The sequence below is a fragment of the Humulus lupulus genome, chromosome 5 (assembly GCF_963169125.1).
Source record: "Humulus lupulus chromosome 5, drHumLupu1.1, whole genome shotgun sequence".
Lineage (NCBI taxonomy): Eukaryota > Viridiplantae > Streptophyta > Magnoliopsida > Rosales > Cannabaceae > Humulus > Humulus lupulus.
The window spans coordinates 11,568,852-11,593,189 of record NC_084797.1 but is presented as its reverse complement, the minus strand read 5'-3'; the positions used below and the strand labels follow the sequence as shown (position 1 = coordinate 11,593,189).

General features: G+C 30.1%; 1 protein-coding gene across 1 annotated transcript; it reads left to right on the top strand.

Annotated features, from left to right (window-relative positions):
• The first annotated feature begins 1,746 nt into the window (after positions 1 to 1,746).
• LOC133834444 (serine carboxypeptidase-like 7) lies at positions 1,747 to 23,371 on the top strand. Its single transcript, XM_062264056.1, has 14 exons — positions 1,747 to 1,892; positions 2,040 to 2,185; positions 15,166 to 15,242; positions 15,558 to 15,680; positions 16,433 to 16,535; positions 18,248 to 18,285; positions 18,398 to 18,496; positions 18,858 to 18,944; positions 19,356 to 19,502; positions 19,929 to 20,000; positions 20,421 to 20,545; positions 22,230 to 22,343; positions 22,997 to 23,042; positions 23,142 to 23,371. The coding sequence occupies exons 1-14, from the start codon at positions 1,759 to 1,761 to the stop codon at positions 23,223 to 23,225; spliced, it is 1,395 nt and encodes a 464-aa protein (XP_062120040.1). The 5' UTR covers positions 1,747 to 1,758; the 3' UTR covers positions 23,226 to 23,371.
• Positions 23,372 to 24,338: the final 967 nt, after the last annotated feature.

The window sequence follows — 24,338 nt, the reverse complement described above, 5'->3', positions numbered from 1 at the left end:
CGTTTCTTTATGGCGTTTTGCACACGCCATTTTTATTGTTCAAGGGATCGCCCTGAGGCATACATTATTTACAACGAAAATACAAAATTGGAACACGTTCTCCTGACTACTAATAGTATTTACGGAGATGTTCCACGTTCCAGGCTCTTGGACTTCCGAGCCATCGAGCCGCTTTAAGCGGTACGTCCACATGTTTACCGAGATTTTCGGAAACTATATTAATGAAAAGTAGGCGAGATTAACGATATGGAATTTAGAAGATAAAAACAGGATGTTTACGTGGTTGGGGCGTTAATGAACCCTAGTCTACGAGTCAGTTGTATTAGAGCTTGGAAAGCTTTTTACAATGGAGTTTCTTCCTATGTTTCGACAGAGTAACTGTATATAAGTCTTAGAGCTCTCTCTTCTCCAATGCTCTGTCACCTGTATTTATAAGCTCTCGGGAGCACTGGGCTTGGGTCGGGCTAACCTGGGCCCAACAAGGATATAAATGCCCTTGGCTTCTCTGTCAGAAGCCCAATACAAAGGATAAAAATACAAGAAGACTAAGAGTTATCAAGGCCCAATGGGGCAGCCCAAGAACTATATTTCGCCCGACAAAATGGGGCTTTTGGTCTGGGCATTTCGAGTTACGAGACAGATTCAGGGGACAAAGTCAGTCAGTGTACTGGCGCCGCAGGTCTGAACCAGCGGCGTGCAATCCCAAGGTGGTCTTTTCCGCAGGTAAAAAGTGGGGACAACCCCCACGCGTCATGGGGCGGCTTCAGGGTCACAGATGCCTTTTCCTGCCAACATGGAGGACTTGACCCAGGTTCGTTTGCCTCTGTCCCTCTTCGTTTACCGCAGGCCCGAACCATTTACCAGGGACCGTGACCGTTCGTACACCTTGACCGTAACCCCGACTGGTTACACATCTCCCGGACGATTGTTCTGGATCATCTTTCTCGGACACCGTCCGGGTCTGGACCCACACTTGGACCGTCACTCCCGGTCATTCCCCTGCTAAGCGAGCCTGGGCTGGGCCCAAATACAAATGCCCAGAATGTGGGCATGGACCACTGTCTCGGGTCCAGGCAGGAAAATGAGGATAACAGTAACCATTTTTGTTTTTTATTTTTGAAAACAAAAAACAAAAAATGCATTTGGAAACTTTTATTTTTGTTCAAAAAAAATAAAAGAGACATCATGGAAGAGAAAGAGAGCCATAGATCGTGAAGAGTAATGTGGAGAAAAAATTCTGTTTAATTTTTTTTTTTTTTTTGAGAAATCTATTTTAAAAAATTTTAGAAGTAAGAAATTTCTGTTTTCAAATTTTAATATATTTTAATTAAAATTTTAAAAAGTAAAAAGTAAAAATCAGTTACCGAACATAATTTTTAATTTCATTTTCAAAATTTTTATTAAATAAATAAAAAAATGATTTTTCAATGGTTGCCAAACAAGGTCTATAATCAATTAATCTGTCTATAAACATAACACTCATGTTATACTAACCAAATAAAAATAGCCACTAGAACAAGTGTTTTTTTTTAAATGGTGTAAAACTAGTGTGTAAATATGTGTTCATGAAACATAGGTTAAACAAAAAAAAATAATTGAGTTTTGCTTTTATTTATTTTAAAAAGTCAATGTACAACAACTACACTATTGTCTTTTTCTACAACTACCCTGGAGTGGGGTCCTCTGTCTTTGTTTCTTATACATAAATGAAATCTGAAAACATAGATAGGCATTGAAATTCAAAGACCCAGTTTCACAATGAGTAAAATTGCTCTTCTTTTGGTTTTACTGGTAGTGCTTCGATCTGTAGAGGTTGAAGTATATGCTGCTTCTGTGGTCAAAAATCTCCCAGGCTTCCGAGGTGGACCACTGCCTTTTCATCTGGAGACTGGGTAAGCTTTCAACACTTTAAAGAGACTTAACCAGTTTCACCCTATAATTATTAAGGTTTATATAACCATATATTTAGTGTCTGTCAACATTAAATTTAGTGACGTGACTGGAGATGCGTTGATATAACATAATTGTGGATATATTAGGTACATAGGAGTGGGTGACTCCGAAAATGTCCAGCTTTTCTACTACTTTGTCGAGTCAGAGAGGAATCCAAGGGAAGACCCTCTCTTGATTTGGCTCACAGGTGGCCCTGGATGTTCTTCCTGGTCTGGTTTGGCCTACGAAATAGGTAAATCTAATTTTTTTTTTTATTATTTGAAAAATAATACTTCCACTAAACCCAAAAAAAAAAAAACCCCTCAATGCAATCCTTAAACTGATTAAATACAATTTTTTATTTATTTTAGTTGATCAAAAATCTAAATTTGTTAAAAATATAAAAGTGTTTATTATTGATGTTAAGGTGAATACAAGCTAATTTAGTAGCCACAGTGTTAGCCAAATCAACTTTGAATTCCAAATTTGTGCTAGGTTGAATGGAATCTCTAGCTTTGCTTATATATTAGATTTTCCAATTCTTTCAAAATTGTACCATTTAAATTGAATTAAAACTTAGTTTAATTAAAAATAAAAAAAATTCATATAAAACTTTTAAATTATTTTTTATTTTTAAAACCGATTTTAAATAATTTTTCAATATTAATGAAATTCCGTTTTTTATGATTACCAACTTAATTATTTAAATTAAATAATTAATTATTAAACTGTTACAGAAATGTTTAAACAGATACCAGATATGTTTAAATAGTTTGTGACCAGAAGATAAAAACGAACATAAAGTAAAGAACACACGAATTTTTACGTGGTATCAGCAATCTTTGCAGATTGCTACTAGTCCACGAGGTCACGCCCAGAAAATGAAATTTATTAGAAGAATATCTAAATGATTACAAAACCAAATTGACTTATACAAATAAAGACTCCCTCTTGAATTTGTCGCAACTGTTGTAATCTAAACTTCTAATCAAATTTCTGAAGTGCTAAGATCTTGAACTCCCTTCAAATCATAACACTTGCACTTTTCCTCCCGAAAAGTGACTCACGAACAAGACTTCTCCCGAAGCTTGATGACCAATGTCCAAGTGTGTTCAACCTGCACAATTAACACAAAGGAAAACAATACAGAAGTACACTGTAATAAACCACTAAGAACTTGCTGGACTCAAGTTCTTCACATAATACAAATTCTCTCTAAAACTTAAAAAATATTTGGAAAGTAATACCCAAGAGAGATTATCAAAAACCAACGACTTAAGGATGATTAAATACTGTTTAGAATCCCTTTAGGTCGTGGAAAACAAATCAGGAATCAAACAGCCAATAAATGGAAAATCTTCCAAAACAGGAAAGTCAGAATCTGTTCAAACAGACTGGCAATCCGTTCAAACAGATTAATTGAACCTGGACAGATTTTCAACCCAGTTTCCTTAAATAAATAAGGAAACAATATATCATTTATTATTGCAAGCTGTACACGATTTCTGGGTAACCAATTCAGATAAATAAATAATAATTTTCCAATTCAAGAAAAAGATATTCTTTTATAGGAAAATATATATATTTATTTTATTAACACATAAAATAAAAATCTGAATATTACAAAACAAGTAACTACCCATTTTCGAAATTCACCACAAAATATTACAAAAGAGGAAACTACTAATTTCGAAAATATCCTTTTAATTAATTTTGTCATAATTATCAAAAATGCCAATAAAGGATTTTACAATCTCCCCCTTTGGCAATTTGATAGACAAAATTAATTCAAAAACCTGCAACACAAATGTTAGTGATAAGTAAAGAGAAAGAACTCCCCCTGCAAACATGCATAAACTTATAACAAACATGAAAATAAACTAGACTTAACTCCCCCTCAAAATAAGAAGGTCCAGAGTTAAACAAAACAACAAACAAACAGGTTTTTGGAAATCTACTCTCCCCCTTTGTGTCTTTCAAAGAAGCCAAAGAACCATAAAACAAAATAACAAAAAAGAGTATCAATGTTTAAATGACAAAACTAAAATAAAACTAAACAACTGGATCTTTAGACAGAGATCGAACAGCCTCCAACACAGAACGTTGTAGTCCTTCAATTGACATCACGCGAGCAGTCAAAGAGTCAACAGAGGTTCGGACAGCAGCTATTTCTGTTGCAACAAGTCCTGAATCTGTGGCAACAGAGGAGGAGGCATGAGGAATGTCATCCGAGGCAATCTTCAGAGATTGGGGCTTGACTTTCTTGGAGGAAGGAGCAGCAGTGGCTTCAGTAGGAGGGGCAGAGGCCTTGTAGGAAGCAGCAGTAGTGGGTGCCACCAAGTCTTCTTGGTCACGTTGGAGATCTTTTTTCTGCATACTCAACACTTTATAAATAACTTGAGGAAAAGGAAGATTCAAGTTTTTCCTGTTACCTTTGCGAAACCCAATGATTTGATCATGAATAACCGAAGCCAAATTTAAACCAAGACCGGTCCCCACTTTGTACAAAAATGATGCCATATCAAAAGAGATAGTGGCCGTGTGAGATGTGGGCTTCCAATTTGTTGTTGCAAACTTATGGAGAACAGCATAAGTGTAGGTGAGATTGGAGACGGAGATGACTGTGTTAGATGGCCATACCATTTTTTGTCCGACTAACTCAGTGATAACCATGTCCTTGTCAAGAGAAGCACCATCAACATCATCCTCGACAGTAAGGGGAAGGCACAAAGCAAGAGCAATGTCTTGAGGAGAAAAAGAGAACCAATGGCCCCTAACAAACACTTTATTATACAGAGGAGATGAAGGTTCAATAATTTCATTAGTAATATTGGCATAGAATTCCTTGACTATTCTATCCACAAAACCAGAAAATTTAACCAAAGAACCTGTCCATTGTCGATCTTGAAGCATTGTTAGCACACCAAAAGGACGATGATCACTGAAGACATAATTTCTTTCAATGATAAATTTTCGTTGAGCATACAGAACCATATCACGTGCATTATCATTATAGCAAAAAATGGAAGAATAAGGTTTGAAATTTACACCTGACTGTTTTGGCGAAGGTGTAGAACCAGAAATAGGTTTCTTCCCTTTAGCTTTGGATGGCAAAGGAGATGCAATGTGGTCTGAGTCAGATTCGGCTTCTTGTTCAGAGGGGATAGTGTCTTCTTTTTCTGGCTCATCAGACTCAGCCTCTGATTCGGCAATGTCAGGAACCGTTTCATCAGACAATGTGGTATCATGAGTTGCTTCAGATTCGGACTTATCTTCCTCAGGATCAGATTCGGAGGAGGACAATGAAGGGGGATGAGCCTTCAATTTTTTCTTGGCAGCAGACAAAGGAGAAAGAGACGCGTCCAACCCCAATTTCCTTTTGGGAGTCACAGAATTTTTCTTGGACTGACTCGGCTTCAAGGGCAATTTGAGCAATCCAGCAGCAGCAGCTTTGGAAGAGGAGGAAACAGATTTCGATTTTGCCCTAGCCTCCAAAGACGAATCAAACGGAAGAGGAGAATGGTCCTTGGCTCGAGAGGGCACCACCACTTCAGATGATGGTGCAACAATGTCAGCAGAGATATCTGGAAACACCATAGGATGTTCATGAGAGAGCGAAAACACCTTCTTGCGAGCCTTGGATTTGCAGGACTTTCCAACAGATGTGGGAGCTGATGGACCAGAAAGAGGCGCCGTTGACACAGACGGAGGAGGCGAAGGAGATGGCACCTTTTGGGATTGAGAAACAGGGATCTTCTTGGAGGAGGCACCACGAGTTCTCACCATTGTTTTCTCTGAAAAACAGAAAGCACTTACAAGAGAATGAGAGAAGAAAGAAAGAAAAAAAATTAGAAGGAGAAGAAATAACTGAATGAAATCGTGGGTGAGATGAAATAGGGTAATGGCATGCCTTTTTAAATATAATACTTACCCAAAAAGAATACCCACGGCAAAAAGAGGTTTCCCTTTTTTATTAAAAAAATGTTTTAATTTAAACAAGAAAAGGAAACAAACTTGAAGACACACGATCTTCAAACAACTTACCCTTTTTTTTTTAAATTTCAGTTTATTCAAAAACTCTCAAACCAAAAAAGGTAACCAAAAAAAATACCCCACACGATCTCCTTATTGATTTTTTCTTCTCTTTTTTCTTTTTTTTTTTAATCACAATCCTAAACAAAGTACTAGACAATAAAGATACACATCATGATATTCCAAAAAGAGAAAGAAGACAAAAATAGATTCCTTGGAGACAAAGAATATATTAAATCACACAATTAAATGCATAAATTCTCATAATCACCACAATGATTCGGTCCACCATGAATTTCCTTGATTATCATTTTTTTTTTAATTTTTTATTATCATTTATTATTTTATATATATGAACAAAAATAAAAACTCAACCCAAAAAAAAATCTGCTTTGATCAAAGAGAGTCATCCTGATAAGAATAAAATCAAGCAAATGAAAATAAGTGTTAGTGTAAATCACATATTCTTGTGAAAATGAAAAATTTAGAAAGAATATTCGAGAGAAATAAAGCACAATTCAGTCACAAGCACATATTCTTTAAGTGAATCAAACAACATGTATGAGTCTTACACACATTTTTTTTTTAAAACTGTGTACAATTTTTTATTGCATTGTTTTAAGCATAAGTGTGTGACAGTGTATGCAAGGGAACATTGCCCAATGACAAATAAGTCTTTTTCGAAATTAAAATAATTGTAACCCATGAAGACGCTGTCACACTACACCAGTGGTAGCCCTTTTCTATGGTAGTGTATCCTCTTCATAACTCCGAATTACAAAGTTCCAACTTACTCAAAAGACGGCTTTCACACACTGATGCAGGTAGTTCTATTCTTGCACAGGAGCTTGAAACAATGCTACACAAAAGGAAGCTCAAACATTAAACATTGATTAATTTACTCGAATATGCCTAGGAGGAATTGACTAAATTTCTCTCAAGAATATACAACCAAAGATTCATAAACACAAGACAGGTTATCCAGCTTGACACACAACAAAATTTTCAAATTGATTAACAATTTTCTTAACCAAAAATAACACACATTAGATCAAGCGGACAACACCATAGCAAGAAAATTTAAAGAGAACAAACCCCCAAAGATTTTCGGAGGAAATCAAAGCGAACCGAATCAAGAGCTTTAGTGAAAATATCTGCAATTTGTTTATGTGTTTCAATATATTCCAAGACAAGAACTTTATTTTCAACTAATTCTCTTATGAAATGATGACGAATATCAATATGTTTAGTACGAGAATGTTGCACAGGATTTTTTGAAATATTAATTGCACTTGTATTATCACAAAAAATAGTTAAAGTGTCAAGATCAAACCCATAATCCATCATCATTTGCTTCATCCACAAAAGTTGTGCACAACAACTTCCCGCTGCAATGTATTCGGCCTCAGCTGTTGAGAGAGAAACAGAATTCTGTTTCTTGCTGTGCCAAGAAACAAGATTATTTCCCAAGAAGAAACATCCTCCACTAGTGCTTTTTTTGTCATCAGTGTTACCTGCCCAATCAGCATCACTAAAACACACTAGATTAGGGTTAGTTTCTTTTGAATACCAAATACCATAATCAGCAGTTCCATGAACATATCGAATGATTCTTTTGACAGCTGCAACATGAGACTCCATGGGATTTCCTTGGTACCTGGCACACACACCAACACTATAACTTAAATCAGGTCGACTAGCAGTGAGATAAAGAAGACTACCAATCATGCTCCTATACAGTGTAGGATCCACTTTGACACCATTTTCATCTTTGGATAGCTTCACAGTCGTTCCCATTGGTGTTTTGGCCATCTTTGAACTTTCAAGTCCAAACTTTTTCACCAAGTTCTTAGCATATTTGCTTTGAGAAATAAATGTGCCTTCATCTAATTGCTTGACTTGTAAACCTAAGAAATAGGTCAATTCTCCCACCATGCTCATTTCAAATTCCTCTTTCATTTGTTTCACAAATACCTGCACCTCATTGTCAGAAGTAGAACCAAACACAATATCATCAACATAAATCTGAGCAATAATTATGTTAGATTTAATATTTTTGATAAACAGAGTTTTATCTACTCCACCCCTTTTGTATCCATGAGAAACAAGAAATTGAGAGAGTCTCTCATACCAAGCCCGAGGGGCTTGCTTCAAACCATATAGAGCTTTCTCCAATTTGTAAACATGATCAGGTGCATGGGGATCTTCAAACCCTTTGGGTTGTTCAACGTATACCTCTTCATTCAAGATCCCATTGAGAAATGCGGATTTGACATCCATTTGGAACAACCTGAAACCAATCAAGCAAGCAATAGACAATAATAATCTAATTGATTCAAGTCTTGCAACAGGTGCAAATGTTTCTTCAAAGTCTATTCCTTCCACTTGTGTGTACCCTTGTGCCACTAATCTTGCTTTATTTCGCACGATTGTACCAAATTCATCAGATTTATTTTTGAAAATCCATTTTGTGCCAATAATATTGGTATGCAACGGTCTTGGCACAAGGATCCACACTTTGTTTCTAAAAAATTGTTCCAATTCCTCCTGCATAGCTTTAATCCAATTTTCATCAGTTAAAGCTTCTTTCACATTTTTAGGCTCAATTAAAGATAAGAAACAAACAAATTGAACAACATTACTAAACCTTCTTCGTGTTACCATGCTGTCTTTTGGATTTCCAAGAATTAAATCTGCTGGATGATTTAACTTAACTCTGGTTGATGGCTCCTTTTGGACTTCATCCAAAATAATATCTGGAAATTTCTTTTCTGTCTGTCCAGAATCTGTTTCATCGGATTCGAGATTTGTTGGAACAGATGGACCAGACGTTTCAACAGTAGTATCACTGACACCAGCTTCTTCGTGTTTTTCAGTAGGTTCATCAATAAACCTTTCAATTTCTTCCTCAGTAGAAAACTCAGAAAAATCCCTGGAATCATCAATAACAACGTTAGCTGACTCCATTACAGTTTGGGTTCTCATGTTATACACACGATAGGCCCTACTGTTAGTGGAGTATCCAATAAAAACACCTTCATCACTTTTAGCATCAAATTTACCAAGATTTTCTCTGTCTCTCAAAATGTAACAAACACATCCAAAAACATGAAAGTAAGCCACACTTGGTTTCTTACCTTTCCAAATTTCATAAGATGTTTTAGATGTACCTGGACGAAGAAAAACACGATTTATGATATAGCAAGCAGTGTTAATTGCTTCTGCCCATAACCGTTTAGTCAATTTTTTGATATTTAGCATCACTCTAGCCATTTCTTGAAGAGTGCGGTTTTTCCTCTCTACAACTCCATTTTGTTGAGGAGTTTTGGGAGCTAAAAACTCATGAGAGATACCTGTAGACTTACAAAAATCATTATAGACAGAATTCTCAAATTCTTTACCATGATCACTTCTTATACGAACAATTTTTCCAATGTTGCAGTCTTTTTCAACTTTTAATTTCAAGCAAAGAGTTTTAAATGCATCAAAAGTGTCAGATTTTTCTTTCAAGAAATCCACCCAAGTATATCTAGAAAAATCATCCACACAAACAAAAATATACCTTTTGCCATTTAAACTCTCAATTTGAATTGGACCCATAAGATCCATGTGAAGCAATTCTAAAACTTTCGAAGTGTTTATGTCAGAAACACTTTTATGTGTAATTTTCAATTGCTTACCAAGTTGACAACTTTTACACTTACCATCAGATTCTTTACCTAACTTAGGTAAACCACGAACACTCCCTGCATGTGACAATTTTTTCAAGGTTTTGAAATTTATGTGACCAAGTTTAGCATGCCACATATCAGTGTTATTACTCACAACAGATTGACACATAATAGATGGCAGAAGAGTGTAGCAATTGTCATTAGATCTATAACCTTCAAGAACATTCTCACCATTCTTGTTTAACACAAAACAATTCTCTTTATCAAAGTTAACAGTATAACCTTGATCACAAATTTGACTTATGCTTAGAAGATTAGCTTTAAGACCTTCCATAAGTAACACTCTTTTGATTCTAGGCAACCCTTCAAAGTTAAGAGTACCCATACCGAGAACATTACCTTCAATTCCATTGCCAAAAGTAACAGACCCACAATGCATAGGTTTTATGTCTGTAAGAATAGACTTGTCACCTGTCATATGTCTTGAACAACCACTGTCAAAATACCAAAAATATGAAGAAGCAGATCTATCATATTCACTAGTAAAACCAGCAAAACAGTTATTCTTTTTGATCCATATTTTCTTTGATTGAACATTTTCCTTTTTTACTCTTTTGAAATTATCAAAATAATTGAATTTTTCAAAATATTCATTTTTAGCAAAATTCATAAGAGTAAAACATTTAGGACGAATATGACCCTTCCTACCACAAAAATGGCAGATTGGAATGAATTTTTCGGATTTACCATTGTATTTACCTGCTGACTGTGTCCTTTCTGTTGGAACAAACTGAGTACCGGATACAACAGATTTCACTGAGGATGCAACAGGAACATCAGACGATAACATCCCAGCCGAGATAAAGACAGTTTTCTTTGATTTTTGAGAACTTGAAGCACCCAGTCCCACATGACTTCTTTGACCTGAATTCTGTATATTCTCAAAAATAGTTGAACCGGGGTTAAGCATTCTAACATTTTTCTCAAGAGTATCCAAATCTTTAGACAACTTATTAATTTCAACATTTTTTGAAATTATTTCTTTTTCCAAATTTTCATTCAAATCAGTAAGTTGTTTAATTTCAAGGCATAAATCTTTATTTTTGCTTACCAATGACCGATTTTCAGAACACACTTTCACCCATGAACCATACATTTTTTTGTAACATTCACTCAAAGACTCATCATTCAATTCAGATTCATCACTATCAGAATTTTCTTCATCTTTTGAAACATTATTCAAGCAAACAATTTTTTTATTTTCAGATTTAGAACCAGGTAAAATAGAAGTGAGAGCGACATTACCTTCCTCATCTTCACTACTTTCAGAGTCATTATCACTCCAAGTAGCAATCATACCTTTTTTGTTCTTTTTCAAAGTATTTGCACATTCAGACTGGATGTGACCAAATCCCTCACATTCCCTGCACTGAATACCCTTTTTATTAGTTTGAAAAGGTTTAAGAGAAGAAGGGTTACCTTTTGACATCTTGCCATTGAATTTTTTGTTTCCTATTTTATTCATATATTTTCGAAAATTCTTTGCAAGCATTGCCATTTCATTATCACCATCTTCATCATCTGATACTTCCTTTTCAGTGCTCTTGAAAGCTATGGTTTTCTCCTTTTCTTTGGAAGAGATTGGCTTGTCTTTTTGACGAATCTTTTGATTTAACTCAAAGGTACGAAGTGACCCCATCAGTTCTTCTACCTTCATAGCAGTGAGCTTAACATTGAACCTGTCAGGAAGAACTCGAACGATTTTTCTAACAAGAACAGAATCATCAAGTTTTTCACCAAGTGCAAAATACTCATTAGAAATATCAGATAATCTCTCATAAAATTCAGATAGTGTTTCAGAATCAGACATTCTAAGGTCATCAAACCTGGTTTGTAACATGATAAATCTAGACCTTTTAACATCTACAGTTCCTTCAAACTGAGTTTGAAGAATTGTCGAAGCATCTTTAGCCGAGACACATGTGGAAACAAGTTTTATAAAACTTTCTCCAACACCATTAAATATGGCGTGAAGAGCTTTATTATTATAGCTGGATAATTTTTCTTCTTCTGTGTCCCAAACAAGTTCAGATTTTACAACTGTGCTCCCATCTTCACCTTTTTCAATAGGAGGTGACCATCCAGACAAAATTGCTCTCCATGCTTTCTCATCTTGAGCTTTTATGAAAGCTCTCATCCTAACTTTCCAGTATGGATAGTTTGAGTCATTTAGCAATGGAGGTCGAGACACCGAACTACCTTCTGCAAAGAAAGACATTTCACACAAAACAAATCAAACGGAAAATAACCACAAGATCTCACTAAGAGTTTAGTGAACTACTCTGATACCAATTGAAATTCCGTTTTTTATGATTACCAACTTAATTATTTAAATTAAATAATTAATTATTAAACTGTTACAGAAATGTTTAAACAGATACCAGATATGTTTAAACAGTTTGTGACCAGAAGATAAAAACGAACATAAAGTAAAGAACACACGAATTTTTATGTGGTATCAGCAATCTTTGCAGATTGCTACTAGTCCACGAGGCCACGCCCAGAAAATGAAATTTATTAGAAGAATATCTAAATGATTACAAAACCAAATTGACTTATACAAATAAAGACTCCCTCTTGAATTTGTCGCAACTGTTGTAATCTAAACTTCTAATCAAATTTCTGAAGTGCTAAGATCTTGAACTCCCTTCAAATCATAACACTTGCACTTTTCCTCCCGAAAAGTGACTCACGAACAAGACTTCTCCCGAAGCTTGATGACCAATGTCCAAGTGTGTTCAACCTGCACAATTAACACAAAGGAAAACAATACAGAAGTACACTGTAATAAACCACTAAGAACTTGCTGGACTCAAGTTCTTCACATAATACAAATTCTCTCTAAAACTTAAAAAATATTTGGAAAGTAATACCCAAGAGAGATTATCAAAAACCAACGACTTAAGGATGATTAAATACTGTTTAGAATCCCTTTAGGTCGTGGAAAACAAATCAGGAATCAAACAGCCAATAAATGGAAAATCTTCCAAAACAGGAAAGTCAGAATCTGTTCAAACAGACTGGCAATCCGTTCAAACAGATTAATTGAACCTGGACAGATTTTCAACCCAGTTTCCTTAAATAAATAAGGAAACAATATATCATTTATTATTGCAAGCTGTACACGATTTCTGGGTAACCAATTCAGATAAATAAATAATAATTTTCCAATTCAAGAAAAAGATATTCTTTTATAGGAAAATATATATATTTATTTTATTAACACATAAAATAAAAATCTGAATATTACAAAACAAGTAACTACCCATTTTCGAAATTCACCACAAAATATTACAAAAGAGGAAACTACTAATTTCGAAAATATCCTTTTAATTAATTTTGTCATAATTATCAAAAATGCCAATAAAGGATTTTACAATTAAAAATATATATATATATTTAGGATTTTATTTATTAATTAACATTAAGATAAAATTAGTATAAAATGTAGTTTTTGCAACCAAAAAATTACTTAGTGATTTCAAAGCAACATGTTTATTGATTTTTGCTGCCAAAACAACTATTTAGTGATTTAAGTGCAAATTTTTAAACTACCTACTAAGTTTTACCATAACAAAGACTACTTAGTGCAACCTATTATACTACTTATTAATTTTCGCCGCAAATTTTTACCGTCAATTAATAATATATAAGACAACGACTAATTGATGCAATAATAATTAAAATGGGAATTAGTGGCAAAAGTACCCAATATTTTAAAAAACTTGTGCATTAGTACCCAATTTTTTTTTTGTGTGGCAAAAGTAACCAATGTCAAGTTTCGTTAGTATCTATCAGTAACCACCCTAACAGATCTTTTAAAATCTGACTTGTTGTACCGACAAATACTAGTAGAACTTGACATTGGGTACTTTTGCCACAAAAAAAAAAAGATTAAGGTGATGTTTGGTTGGAGGTAATAGAATGAAATGGAATGTAAAAAACTCAATTTTCATTCAATTCTTTTGTTTGGTTGCATTTTAGAATATTTGAATGTCATTCCAACAGAATGGTTCTTCCACATTTTTTGCGGAATGACTATTCCATTTGAAAATTGAAGGAAATACCATTCCAATATTATTTTTATTCTATCCATTCCTATTCATTTTCCCATTCTCTTTCATATTCATCAATTTTCATTCCTTCCAACCAAACGGTACATAAGTATTATTTCACAAGTTTTTTTTAAGACATTGGATACTTTTGCCACTAATTTCCCTAATTAAAATAACTTTTGTATTTTCACTAAAATATCTATAATAAAATAATATTTTTAAGATGTACAATTTTGTTTAAGAGTTTGTTTATAATGACTATCTTTTTTATATCATGACTTTATTAATAATGAAATATGGTGCGACTTTTGCTAAAGCCTAAAATTACATGAAAAAGAAAAACCAACAAATTTAAATGTATACTAGATAGAAGCAATGTGCAATGCACATTTGCTTAATTATAAAATTATAAATATTATCTATAATTTTAATAAAATGTGTCTACTATTTTTTTAAATATATATAATAAAATGAATTATAGATGTATAGTATATATAAATATTTATATCAATAATCTCTATATATATGACATTTAAACACAACGTTGACATAAATATATATTTACATGGCTACATGACATGACATAGATATAAAATACAATAATATTTATAAAGAAATTAATAATAGAAATAAAATAATAATAGAAAAAGTCAAAGTGTAGACAGTAGTATACATGCATTAAATATTTTTAGTTATAACGTATCTCACAGTGTCCTTTGGTGAATTTAATGAAGAAAAAGAGTTTCAATCACTTGATAATAATCAAATTATATGTATGACTTCATTATTTTTAAATAAATATGATTTAATTATTTAAATTATAATAAAATATCTTAAAAATATTTTATTTTAATTTATTTATTTATTTATGTATTTATTTTTGTTTAAGTTTGTGTTTATTCTAGTTTTTGAATTTGGGAGTGGTAACAAAAGATTATATATTATATATTTGATATAATATTAAGTTTAAGTTTAATTAAATTTTATATAAGTTATTAAATATATAGTTTTATTATTTTTAAATAATTATCAGTGTAAAATATCTAAAAAATATCATATTTTAATTTGTTTAATTAATTATTTATTTAATAGTATTTAAGTTTAAGTCATGTTTACAATCTACGATTAAATATATGAATATTTTTTCGTTAAAGTTAATGAAAAAAAACCATTAAAACAAAAAAAAATTATTATCTACACACTTTTTATATAGAAGAGATTTTTAAAAAATGTTGAACTTGAGAAAAGAAAATTATATTATCAACAGAAACAACTCATTCCCATTATGAATTTAATATGTTTTTTTTTCTTTAATTTCTTTGTTTTATTATTAATTAACTACATTATATGAATCTACAAAATTTTGTCATTTTATATAATAAAAATATTAAATTTTATTATATTTACTCTTTTAGGTCCAATAAGTTATAAGATTGAGCCATACAATGGAAGCCTCCCCACATTGGTTTTAAATCCGTACTCCTGGAGCAAGGTAGGTGAAAGTATTTAGGTTAAAATGATCTATTTTTTAAAGTTATTTTGTATTATAACCTAGTTTTAATAATTTATTGCAAAATGATATCTCATAATTTAGTTAGTTAGTCTAAAATTTAGATAGGTGGTCGAAAAATTCAAACAGTTGGTCAAAAAAATTAGACAACTGGTCGAATTTTAGACAATTCATTTTATAAAAAATTATCAAAAGTAGGGCCGACTTCAAAATCACTTGAAAATATAAGTAATTTTCACAAATTTCTCTAATGGATATGATACACTTGTAATTTTGATGATATTTATTGAGTTACAGATATCAAATATAATATTTGTGGATTCTCCGGTTATTGCCGGATTTTCCTATTCAAAAACTTCGTTACCTTATCAAATTGGAGATTTCATTCAAGTGGACCATCTGCTTGAATTCTTCAAAAAGGTGAGTACATTTTTTGTGAATTGGTTTATTCTTGGTTAATTCTATGAATGTTGGAGTAGCTACTTTTTTTTTTAGTTATGTAATGTGAATTTCTTTTATATGTATAAATTAAGGGAATATTCTTCCATAGGGGCTTCACTTTAAGTCCTATTGGTAGACCTTTCAGTATTTATCGACCTGTGAACAGTTTTTGGCGTAACTTTTTTTTATGACCATGTATATTGTAGCTATTTAGAGCATCCTGCAAATTTTCAGAAAATTTCGAATAGTTTACAGTACCGAAAACTAGGTTCAAACATGTTGTTTTCTACGAGCATAAAAAAAATTAGTCACGCGTGCAACAACATATTTGAATATAGTTTTCGGTACTGTAAACTATTCGGAATTTTCTAAAAATTTACAAGATGCTCTAAATAGCTACAATATACACAGTCATAAAAAAAATCACGCTGAAAACTGTTCACGAGCTGTGAACACTGAGAGCCCTACCGGTAGGGCTTAAAGTGAAGCTCCTATAAGAGAATTCCCCATAAATTAAGTAGCGAAATTGAAAAAAATAAATAAAAATTAGTTGGTAGGGTATTACTTCTCTGGTCTACATCATTAACGGTAATACTGTTTAAATTTTGTGATAACAATTACAAAGATTTAGAAGCAAATTATTTTACTTAAAAGATATTTATTTCACAGATATTTACTTATTTATTTTTTTATTAATTTTTCAATTTTTATTTTAAATGGATTGTGTGCAGTGGCTGGTTAATCATCCAGAATTCAAATCAAATTCATTATATGTTGCAGGGGATTCCTACTCCGGCAAGATTGTCCCTCTCTTAACCCAACAAATCTCTAATGGTATGCAAACACATTAAACGGCAACCAAGAATAAAATGGTGGGCAATGTAATAAAATTCTAAACTGGATTTTGATGAAAGTTTTATGAGCTAAAATAATAAACAATTCACTAAATTAATAATTTAAAATATATATTTATTTTTATTATTTTTTAATTATCATATAAATTTTAAATAAATAAATAATATCATAAAATATATTTAATATAATGTATGATATTAAAAAAATTAGAGTAAAATATTGTCTATAATTTTAATAAAAACCGACTCACTTTTTTCTTCTTTAATATATAATAGAATAAATTACATTTCTATAGTATATATAAATATATATATATCAATAATCTTTACATGTATGACATCTAAACACAATATTGACATAGATATATATATTTATATGGCTACATGATATATATATATATAAATTACAATAATATTTAAAAAGAAATTAATAATACTATAAAATAAGAATAATAAAAGTCATAGTATAGAGTGTAGAATAATATACATACATCAACTATTTTTAGTTTATAATATATCTTGCAATGTTATTTGGTGAATTTGATGAAAAAAATAGCTCTAATTACTTGATAAAAAATAAACTGTCATACAAATTTATAAGATAAAAAAATAATATATATGACTTTATTATTTTTAAATAAATATGATTTAATTATTTAAATTATCATAAAATATCTTATTTTAATTAATTAATTAATTAATTAATTTTTGTTTAAGTTTATGTTTGTTCTAATTTTTTAATTTGACAGTGACAACAAAAGATTATATATTATATGATTAATATAATATTAATATTATACATGGATTTTAAATTTAAGTTTGTTGTTAGTTTTTTTTTAAAAAAAGTTTGTTTCTAGTTGATAGTAGATTATATTATGTTATATGATTAATATGATATTATTATAATACGTGAAGTTTAAGTTTATGTTTAATTAAATTTTATTTAAGTTGGATAACGTATGATTTTATTATTTTTAAATAATTATCATGATAAAACATCTCAAAAATATCTTATTTTAATTAAGAATATTCTGTTATATATAAGAATATTCCGTTAATGAAAAATAATAAAAATGAGTTAAAATACAAATTTTCTATTATCTACCCATTTATTATATATAGAAGAAATATATAATATATATATATATATATTTTTCTTCCATCACCTCTTCGTACTCCTAGTCATATATATAGTCACATGTACACAAATAAATAATAATGTGATATGATTTATAACCATCAATTTTCTGGTCTATACTTTATTTGGAAAAATATAAATAGTCAGAAATTATGCTAGTTATTTAATTGTAATTTTTAATACCTATTTTTTTTAAGTGTGAGTTTGTGTGGATATTGTGACATGATTTATAACCATCAATGGTGTATTATCTTTATTTATTTATTTATTTTGTTTTGTTATGGCACTTAGGTGGTGTCGATTAATTATTCTTAACACTAAGAACATTTTTAATATAGTGCCAAATTTTTTATGCATTAACACGCACTAAAATTATGTTATATTTGACATAAAATATAACATAATGCAAATTTGCATCGACATTAAACAATTACTTTTATGTCATTATTATTAATTTAGTATACAATTCATTATTGACATTAATTGGAGCACAATTATAAAATTTTTGCTAAATAAATATATTTATAGATATACTAATTCTTGCCATGGTGCAGGTATTGTGGAGGGCACCCTACCACCTATAGATCTTAAGGTTTCTAATAATGATAATAATCATACATAATCAATTTTTTTTTCTTTGAAATGTTTTCTTAGAACATAAGAGTTCTATAATGAGTAGAAATTGACAAATAGAATTGTTTTAGGGATACATACTAGGGAATCCAGCGACAGATCCATCAAGTGACAATTACAAAATCCCATTTGCTCGTGGAATGTCACTTATTTCTTACGAACTCTACAAGGTAAATATTACTTTTTGTTTTTTAATATACAAATTAATTAAATACATACATTGAAAACCCTCTACTTATTCAATACTTCAAATGCTTATTAGTTTTAATTTGAGAATTGTTAAGGGACATCACTGCCACTAGTGCTCAACACTATAAGAAAGTGACGTATTGCTATAAGTGCAATATACTATTGGATCCTACATATTTGAATTTAATAAATATTATGGACTATTACTAACCAACCATAAAGTATCATCCAATGTATTGTTGGACAACTTAAAATATCAAATATCAACACTCGTTTTAATTTATGCTTTTCAAGAAGAAACAAGCTCACTGTCAAAACACAAATTTTATACATTTTTTTCAGTCTTTGGAGAAAAGTTGCGGGGGAGAGTATAGGGACATAGATCCCAGCAATTCCAAGTGTCTCAAAGCTTTTCAAACTTATGAAGAGGTATGCAATATATGTATTTATATATATATATGGGTGTGCTTTTAACATAACCTATCCATGGATAGTTCTTTTAATATTAATTATTGGATTAAGATCAATGATCCATATTTATAATTGTTAATTAATATTTCTAAAAATAAATTTTTATTTTTTAAAATTTTTTGAATGATTATTTGATAAAAAACGTGTATTTATTATGAAAATATAATATTATAAATTTTTTATTTTTTCAAATAAATGTCAACTTCTAAATATAGTTAATATCTCTCATGGGTGGTAAACAACGTTAACTTCTTATACCATGTCACTGTATTATCATACTATCGTAATTATATATATAAATATATATATATATACTCTATTGTTTATAAACAAGGCTAATTTATTTAAACAATTTCTACTTGATTACAGTGCACTTCAGGAATTTATACGAAGCAGATTTTGGAGCCCAACTGCAACTATTCTTTTCCAAAACCACATAAAAATAATAATAAAATTAGAAGTGAAAGGAGAAGATGGTTGCATTCTGATACGCCAATTCCCGAGTTCGGTTGTCGAGTAATACAATTAAGAAATTGAGTTATATTATTATTACGTGGTTTTGGTTTAATTAATTACACCTGAATTAGTATACAATAAATCTGAGATTCACAAAACAAAAAAAGCTATCGAAATTTGACATAATCGTTTTCTTGTGGGATAAATTAAAAATTAGCTAGTTTAATGAGTTTTTAATTAAAATTATATTCTAAATATTTTTAGTTTAATTCTACCTATATTTATCGCAGATAATTTTAAAAATACTTTTGACCACATGGTTCAACTTGTAAAAATAGTATCTATAAATTATAGCAGTATAATAAGTATATTGATTGAAATAGTGAATATTATGCTAAAATTTTAAAACTGTAGATAAAAAAAAAAAAAAAAGTCTTACCTAATAGTGACTGCTGATACTAATTTCTACTTTCTTCTTGTGCATAGGAATATGAATATTTGCTTGCCAGTTATTGGGCCAATGACAATAGTGTTCGCGAAGCCCTTCATATCCATAAGGTAAGACAATGTATTATGCCATGTCATAGAGTGTGATAATAGCACCAAATTTTTATGGAGAAATTTAAATTTTATGTATATCTCTTCTTTTTTCTTATTATTTTGTATTTCATTTATATTTTGAAGTAAATAAAATTATTATATTTAATAAAAAAATTGAAAAGCTAATTGTTTAGATATAGTATATGGTAAAAGTTAGTTTGTAAAATAGAAAAAAAAAATTGGTGATGAATTTTAAAAGATAGAATAAATGAGTTATTGTGATCCTCTTGGGATATGTACTAAACAAATAATATAAAATTTAATTATAGTTTGATTATTTTTTTTTTATCTCAATTATAGTTTGATTATTGTTATAATGAAAAATGCAAAACATATAGCATGACATAGGTTTTTTCTTCTTCTTTTGATGTTGTACAGGCAAGTATAGGAGAATGGATTCGATGCAATGCCAGCATAAAAAATCATTACACATATGATGTGCATAGTGCTGTTAAGTATCATCAAAATTTGAGTATTAGAGGCTACCGATCTTTAATATACAGGTACATTTTATCATTATTAATTTTAAATAACAAACCTTTTACAATTAGATAAATAATCAAACAAAATACTAACTATTTTTCAACAGAAAAATTCAAGGGTAGCTATATTTTTATACCCTTCAAAAACGGTACAAAATGATCTTAGCTTCTCTCATTTGTCATATTCCTTATCTTCTTAGACATTATCTTGAATCTCATACTCTAAATCAAATAATTCTTATAACTCCTCAAAGGTTCATGTTGTCAAAGGTTTTTACTTTTTTTTTTATATAGAAAAAACTACCATTATTATTAAAAAGTACAATAGTTCTAATTGGTATAGAGAAATGTCTCTAATCAACCATACTTATTAGGGGTGTTCATTAGTCGGTTTGGGCGGGTTGAGTGAATTTTTGACAAACCCAAACTTATAATCGGATTGGTACTTTTCAACCCGTAATCCACCCAATTAAAAAAAATTGAATCTCAACCTGACCATTAGTTTGGGCGGCTTGGGCGGGTTAACCCGCCCAAACTGTCGAAATGTTTTTTTTTCTAAAAAAATCATTTTTCACTAATATTTTTTATTATTTTCTCTATTTTTAGTTTGTATTTGTTACTAAAATAATTGTTACTTTAAAATATAGGGTCTTTTATAAAAAAATAATAATTTGAATTTAGTTTTATATATGTATAATTAATAATTAAATAAATATAAAATTAAAAAAAGCAGGTAAATCCTTAATTGGGCGGGTCGGGTTACATTGGACAAGTTGCAAAAAATTTCAACCTGCCTAGTATAATAATTTGGCGATTTAAAATGAAGGTTGGATTTTTCGGGTTGGTTTGGGCGGTTTATTCGAGTTGAGCGCGTTGCAAAAAATTTTGCACAACCCTAATACTTATTACAATTCTAGTGTAAACCTAACTAAGAAATAACAAACTAAATTTTATCGAGAAAGTTGGTAAATATATAGCTTATCCTTTCTTATGAAACTGCATTATTCTTAATATATAGCTTTTCTGCCAAACTACAAAATACATTGACAGACTTAAAACTGTAATTAAAATAATCATTTCCAATAAGTAAAATTAAAATAATAATTAAAAAAGATTGGGAAGAGGCATTTACACTTAGAAAAATAGGAAAATATAAGAATATTCTATAATTGTTATAGCACGTATCATTTCTTTCTTGTTTGGAATTGATTTTACATTTGCTTTTGAAATTTTGAGATGTTTAAGTCCTATAGGAAATGTTTCTTCGTTTTCTTGTGTGGGTTGAGATGATGGCTTCTATCATTTCTTTGTTGTGTGGGGTGTACTATATTTTCGAAATGTGAATAATTTTTTTCCAATTTTTTTTTATAATTATATATTTTGTAGTTATTTAGAACAATTTACAAATTTTTTAGAAATTATGAATAATTTACAGTGCCGAAAACAAAGTTCAAATAAGTTATTTTATGCACGCATAAGAAAAATAATCATACGTGCAATAAACTGATTGAAACTTGTTTTCAATACTGTAAATTATTTAGAACTTTTCGAAAAATTGCATGATGCTCTAAATAACTATAATATACACATTCATATAAAAAATTGAAAAAAAATATTCACGTGCTGAAAATGCCAATTATTTTATTATAAAATAGATTCTTAAACAAACAATAATTTTTTTTTTCTTTGGTAATTTGTTGACTAGTGGAGATCATGACATGTTAATTCCATCCATGTCAACTGAAGCATGGATAAGGTCTTTAAATTACTCCATTGTACAAGATTGGAGGCCATGGATTGTTGAAGGTGAAGTTTCAGGGTAAGTATATATATATATATATATATATATAAATAGAGTGATTGTGGTATGTTCTTTTTTTTTTTTTTTTTTTTGACGTGTTGGTATGTTTTTTTTTCTAATTTTGGTATATAGGTAAGTTGTAACTCCAATTTTTTATATGACAGAATACATTTAAGTTATTTAGGGTATTTTGTAAATTTTTCAAAAAATTATAAATAATTTAGGATGCTAAAAATATAGTTTCAAATAGCATATTTCACAAGCGTATAAAAAACCTTGCATATACACATGTGCAATAAACTATTTGAATATAGATTTTGACAGCATAAATTATTCAAAAAAATTTAAAAATTTACAAAATATTTTAAGTAGTTATAATGTACATCATCATATAAAAACATTCGAGTTACAATATCCTGAAAAAAAAAAAAATATGTACCAGCAATTACATACCATAATATCTTTCTCTATATATATAAATCATTAATAATGTATGTATAGTTTTTCTTTTTATAATTATTTTTACTGACATAATATAAATTATAACTCAAGTCTATCAAGATAGGAATAATTAGTTCTTCTGTGGAGTTTCTGATTTGTTTTCTTAAAAATCCTAGTACTACTAATAATAAGCAATAAAAAGCTTATTAAAATATTGTTAAATTGGACAGATACACAATGAGTTACTCCAACAAGATGACATATGCAACTGTCAAGGCAAGATTTTGTTTTTCCCTAATTAATATGATCTGATTAAAAAAAATGTGTATTTATAACAATAACACTATTTATTGAATTTGGTTTGAATATTTGCAGGGAGCAGGGCATACAGCTCCTCAGTACAAACCTAAAGAATGTTTCAGTATGTTTGAAAGGTGGATCAATTATGAAACACTATAATGCATTTAGCTTAACAATTGTATTAAGTATTTTAATTAAAAGGTACCATGCTCATTAATTATAGTTTATGATAAAAGGTTGTATGAAAAACTTATTGTGTATTTTCGGTCCTTTTCTAAATAATAAAAGATGATGGATATTTTAGAATTTTTATAGAACAACTGTTTAAAATTAGTATTTGAAGAAAATAGAATAGAGATTGCAAAATAAAGTTTATATATTTGTGATTGTCATTGACGGAAATTAAAGGAGTGTTTGCGGCATAAATACATAATATTTTTAATGTTATACACTTATATATTTAATTTTTTTTCGTCAGCAAAAATATCGAATGTTACGTCACTACCAGGTTCCTTAAGTGGGGAAGGTGGACATGTGGAGGGCCCATATCCAATTCTTTTATTTCCAAACTTAAATACTAATTTAATTACAAATTACATTTAAGTGGTTAGGCGAACTCGAAACAAACATTCACTTTATCACCAGAAAATACTACAGAGACAGAAGAGAGAAAGTGACTAAGACTATTGTGTGTGATATTCTGTATCAATGTGTCCTAGAATGAGAGGATAAGCTTCCTTTTATAGGCTGCATGGAGAGTTGAAAATGTGTGTGAATCAAGTGCATTAATGCTTAAATATCCAACAAATCTGGAATCTTAATTTATGAAAATCAATCAGAATTAATCACACTTATTCTGGTAATATCAGCAGTTACCCAAAGTGATTTTCTGAAAATCAATTAGAATTAATCACACTTATTCTGGTAATATCAGTTGTTACTCAAAGTGATTTTCTGACAATCAATCAGAATTAATCACACAATATTATGATATCTCAATTTTGACCAAAGTAGTTTACTAAATTCAATCCGAATAAATCACACAACATTATGATAATATCATATTTAATCAAAGTGATTTGCTGAATCATTAGCATTTTAAACAGCTTGAACTGCCTTCTCAATTCCCTTGGACATGATTGGTCTTCTTCCTCTACTATAAAGAAAGCTTCGTGGAACAATCAAATCATGTTCATCTTCATCATCAACTTCTTGTTCTTGTTGTTTTACATTAGACTTGTTCTCATTGTTATTTATTCCTTCATTCTCTTT

Excerpts from the sequence above, each read along its gene's own strand:
- LOC133834444 (XM_062264056.1), top strand. The coding sequence starts at position 1,759 with ATGAGTAAAATTGCTCTTCTTTTGGTTTTACTGGTAGTGCTTCGATCT. Across the intron at positions 15,681-16,432 it reads TGCTTGAATTCTTCAAAAAG|TGGCTGGTTAATCATCCAGA; the intron begins GTGAGTACATTT and ends GATTGTGTGCAG. Across the intron at positions 22,344-22,996 it reads GTTGAAGGTGAAGTTTCAGG|ATACACAATGAGTTACTCCA; the intron begins GTAAGTATATAT and ends TAAATTGGACAG.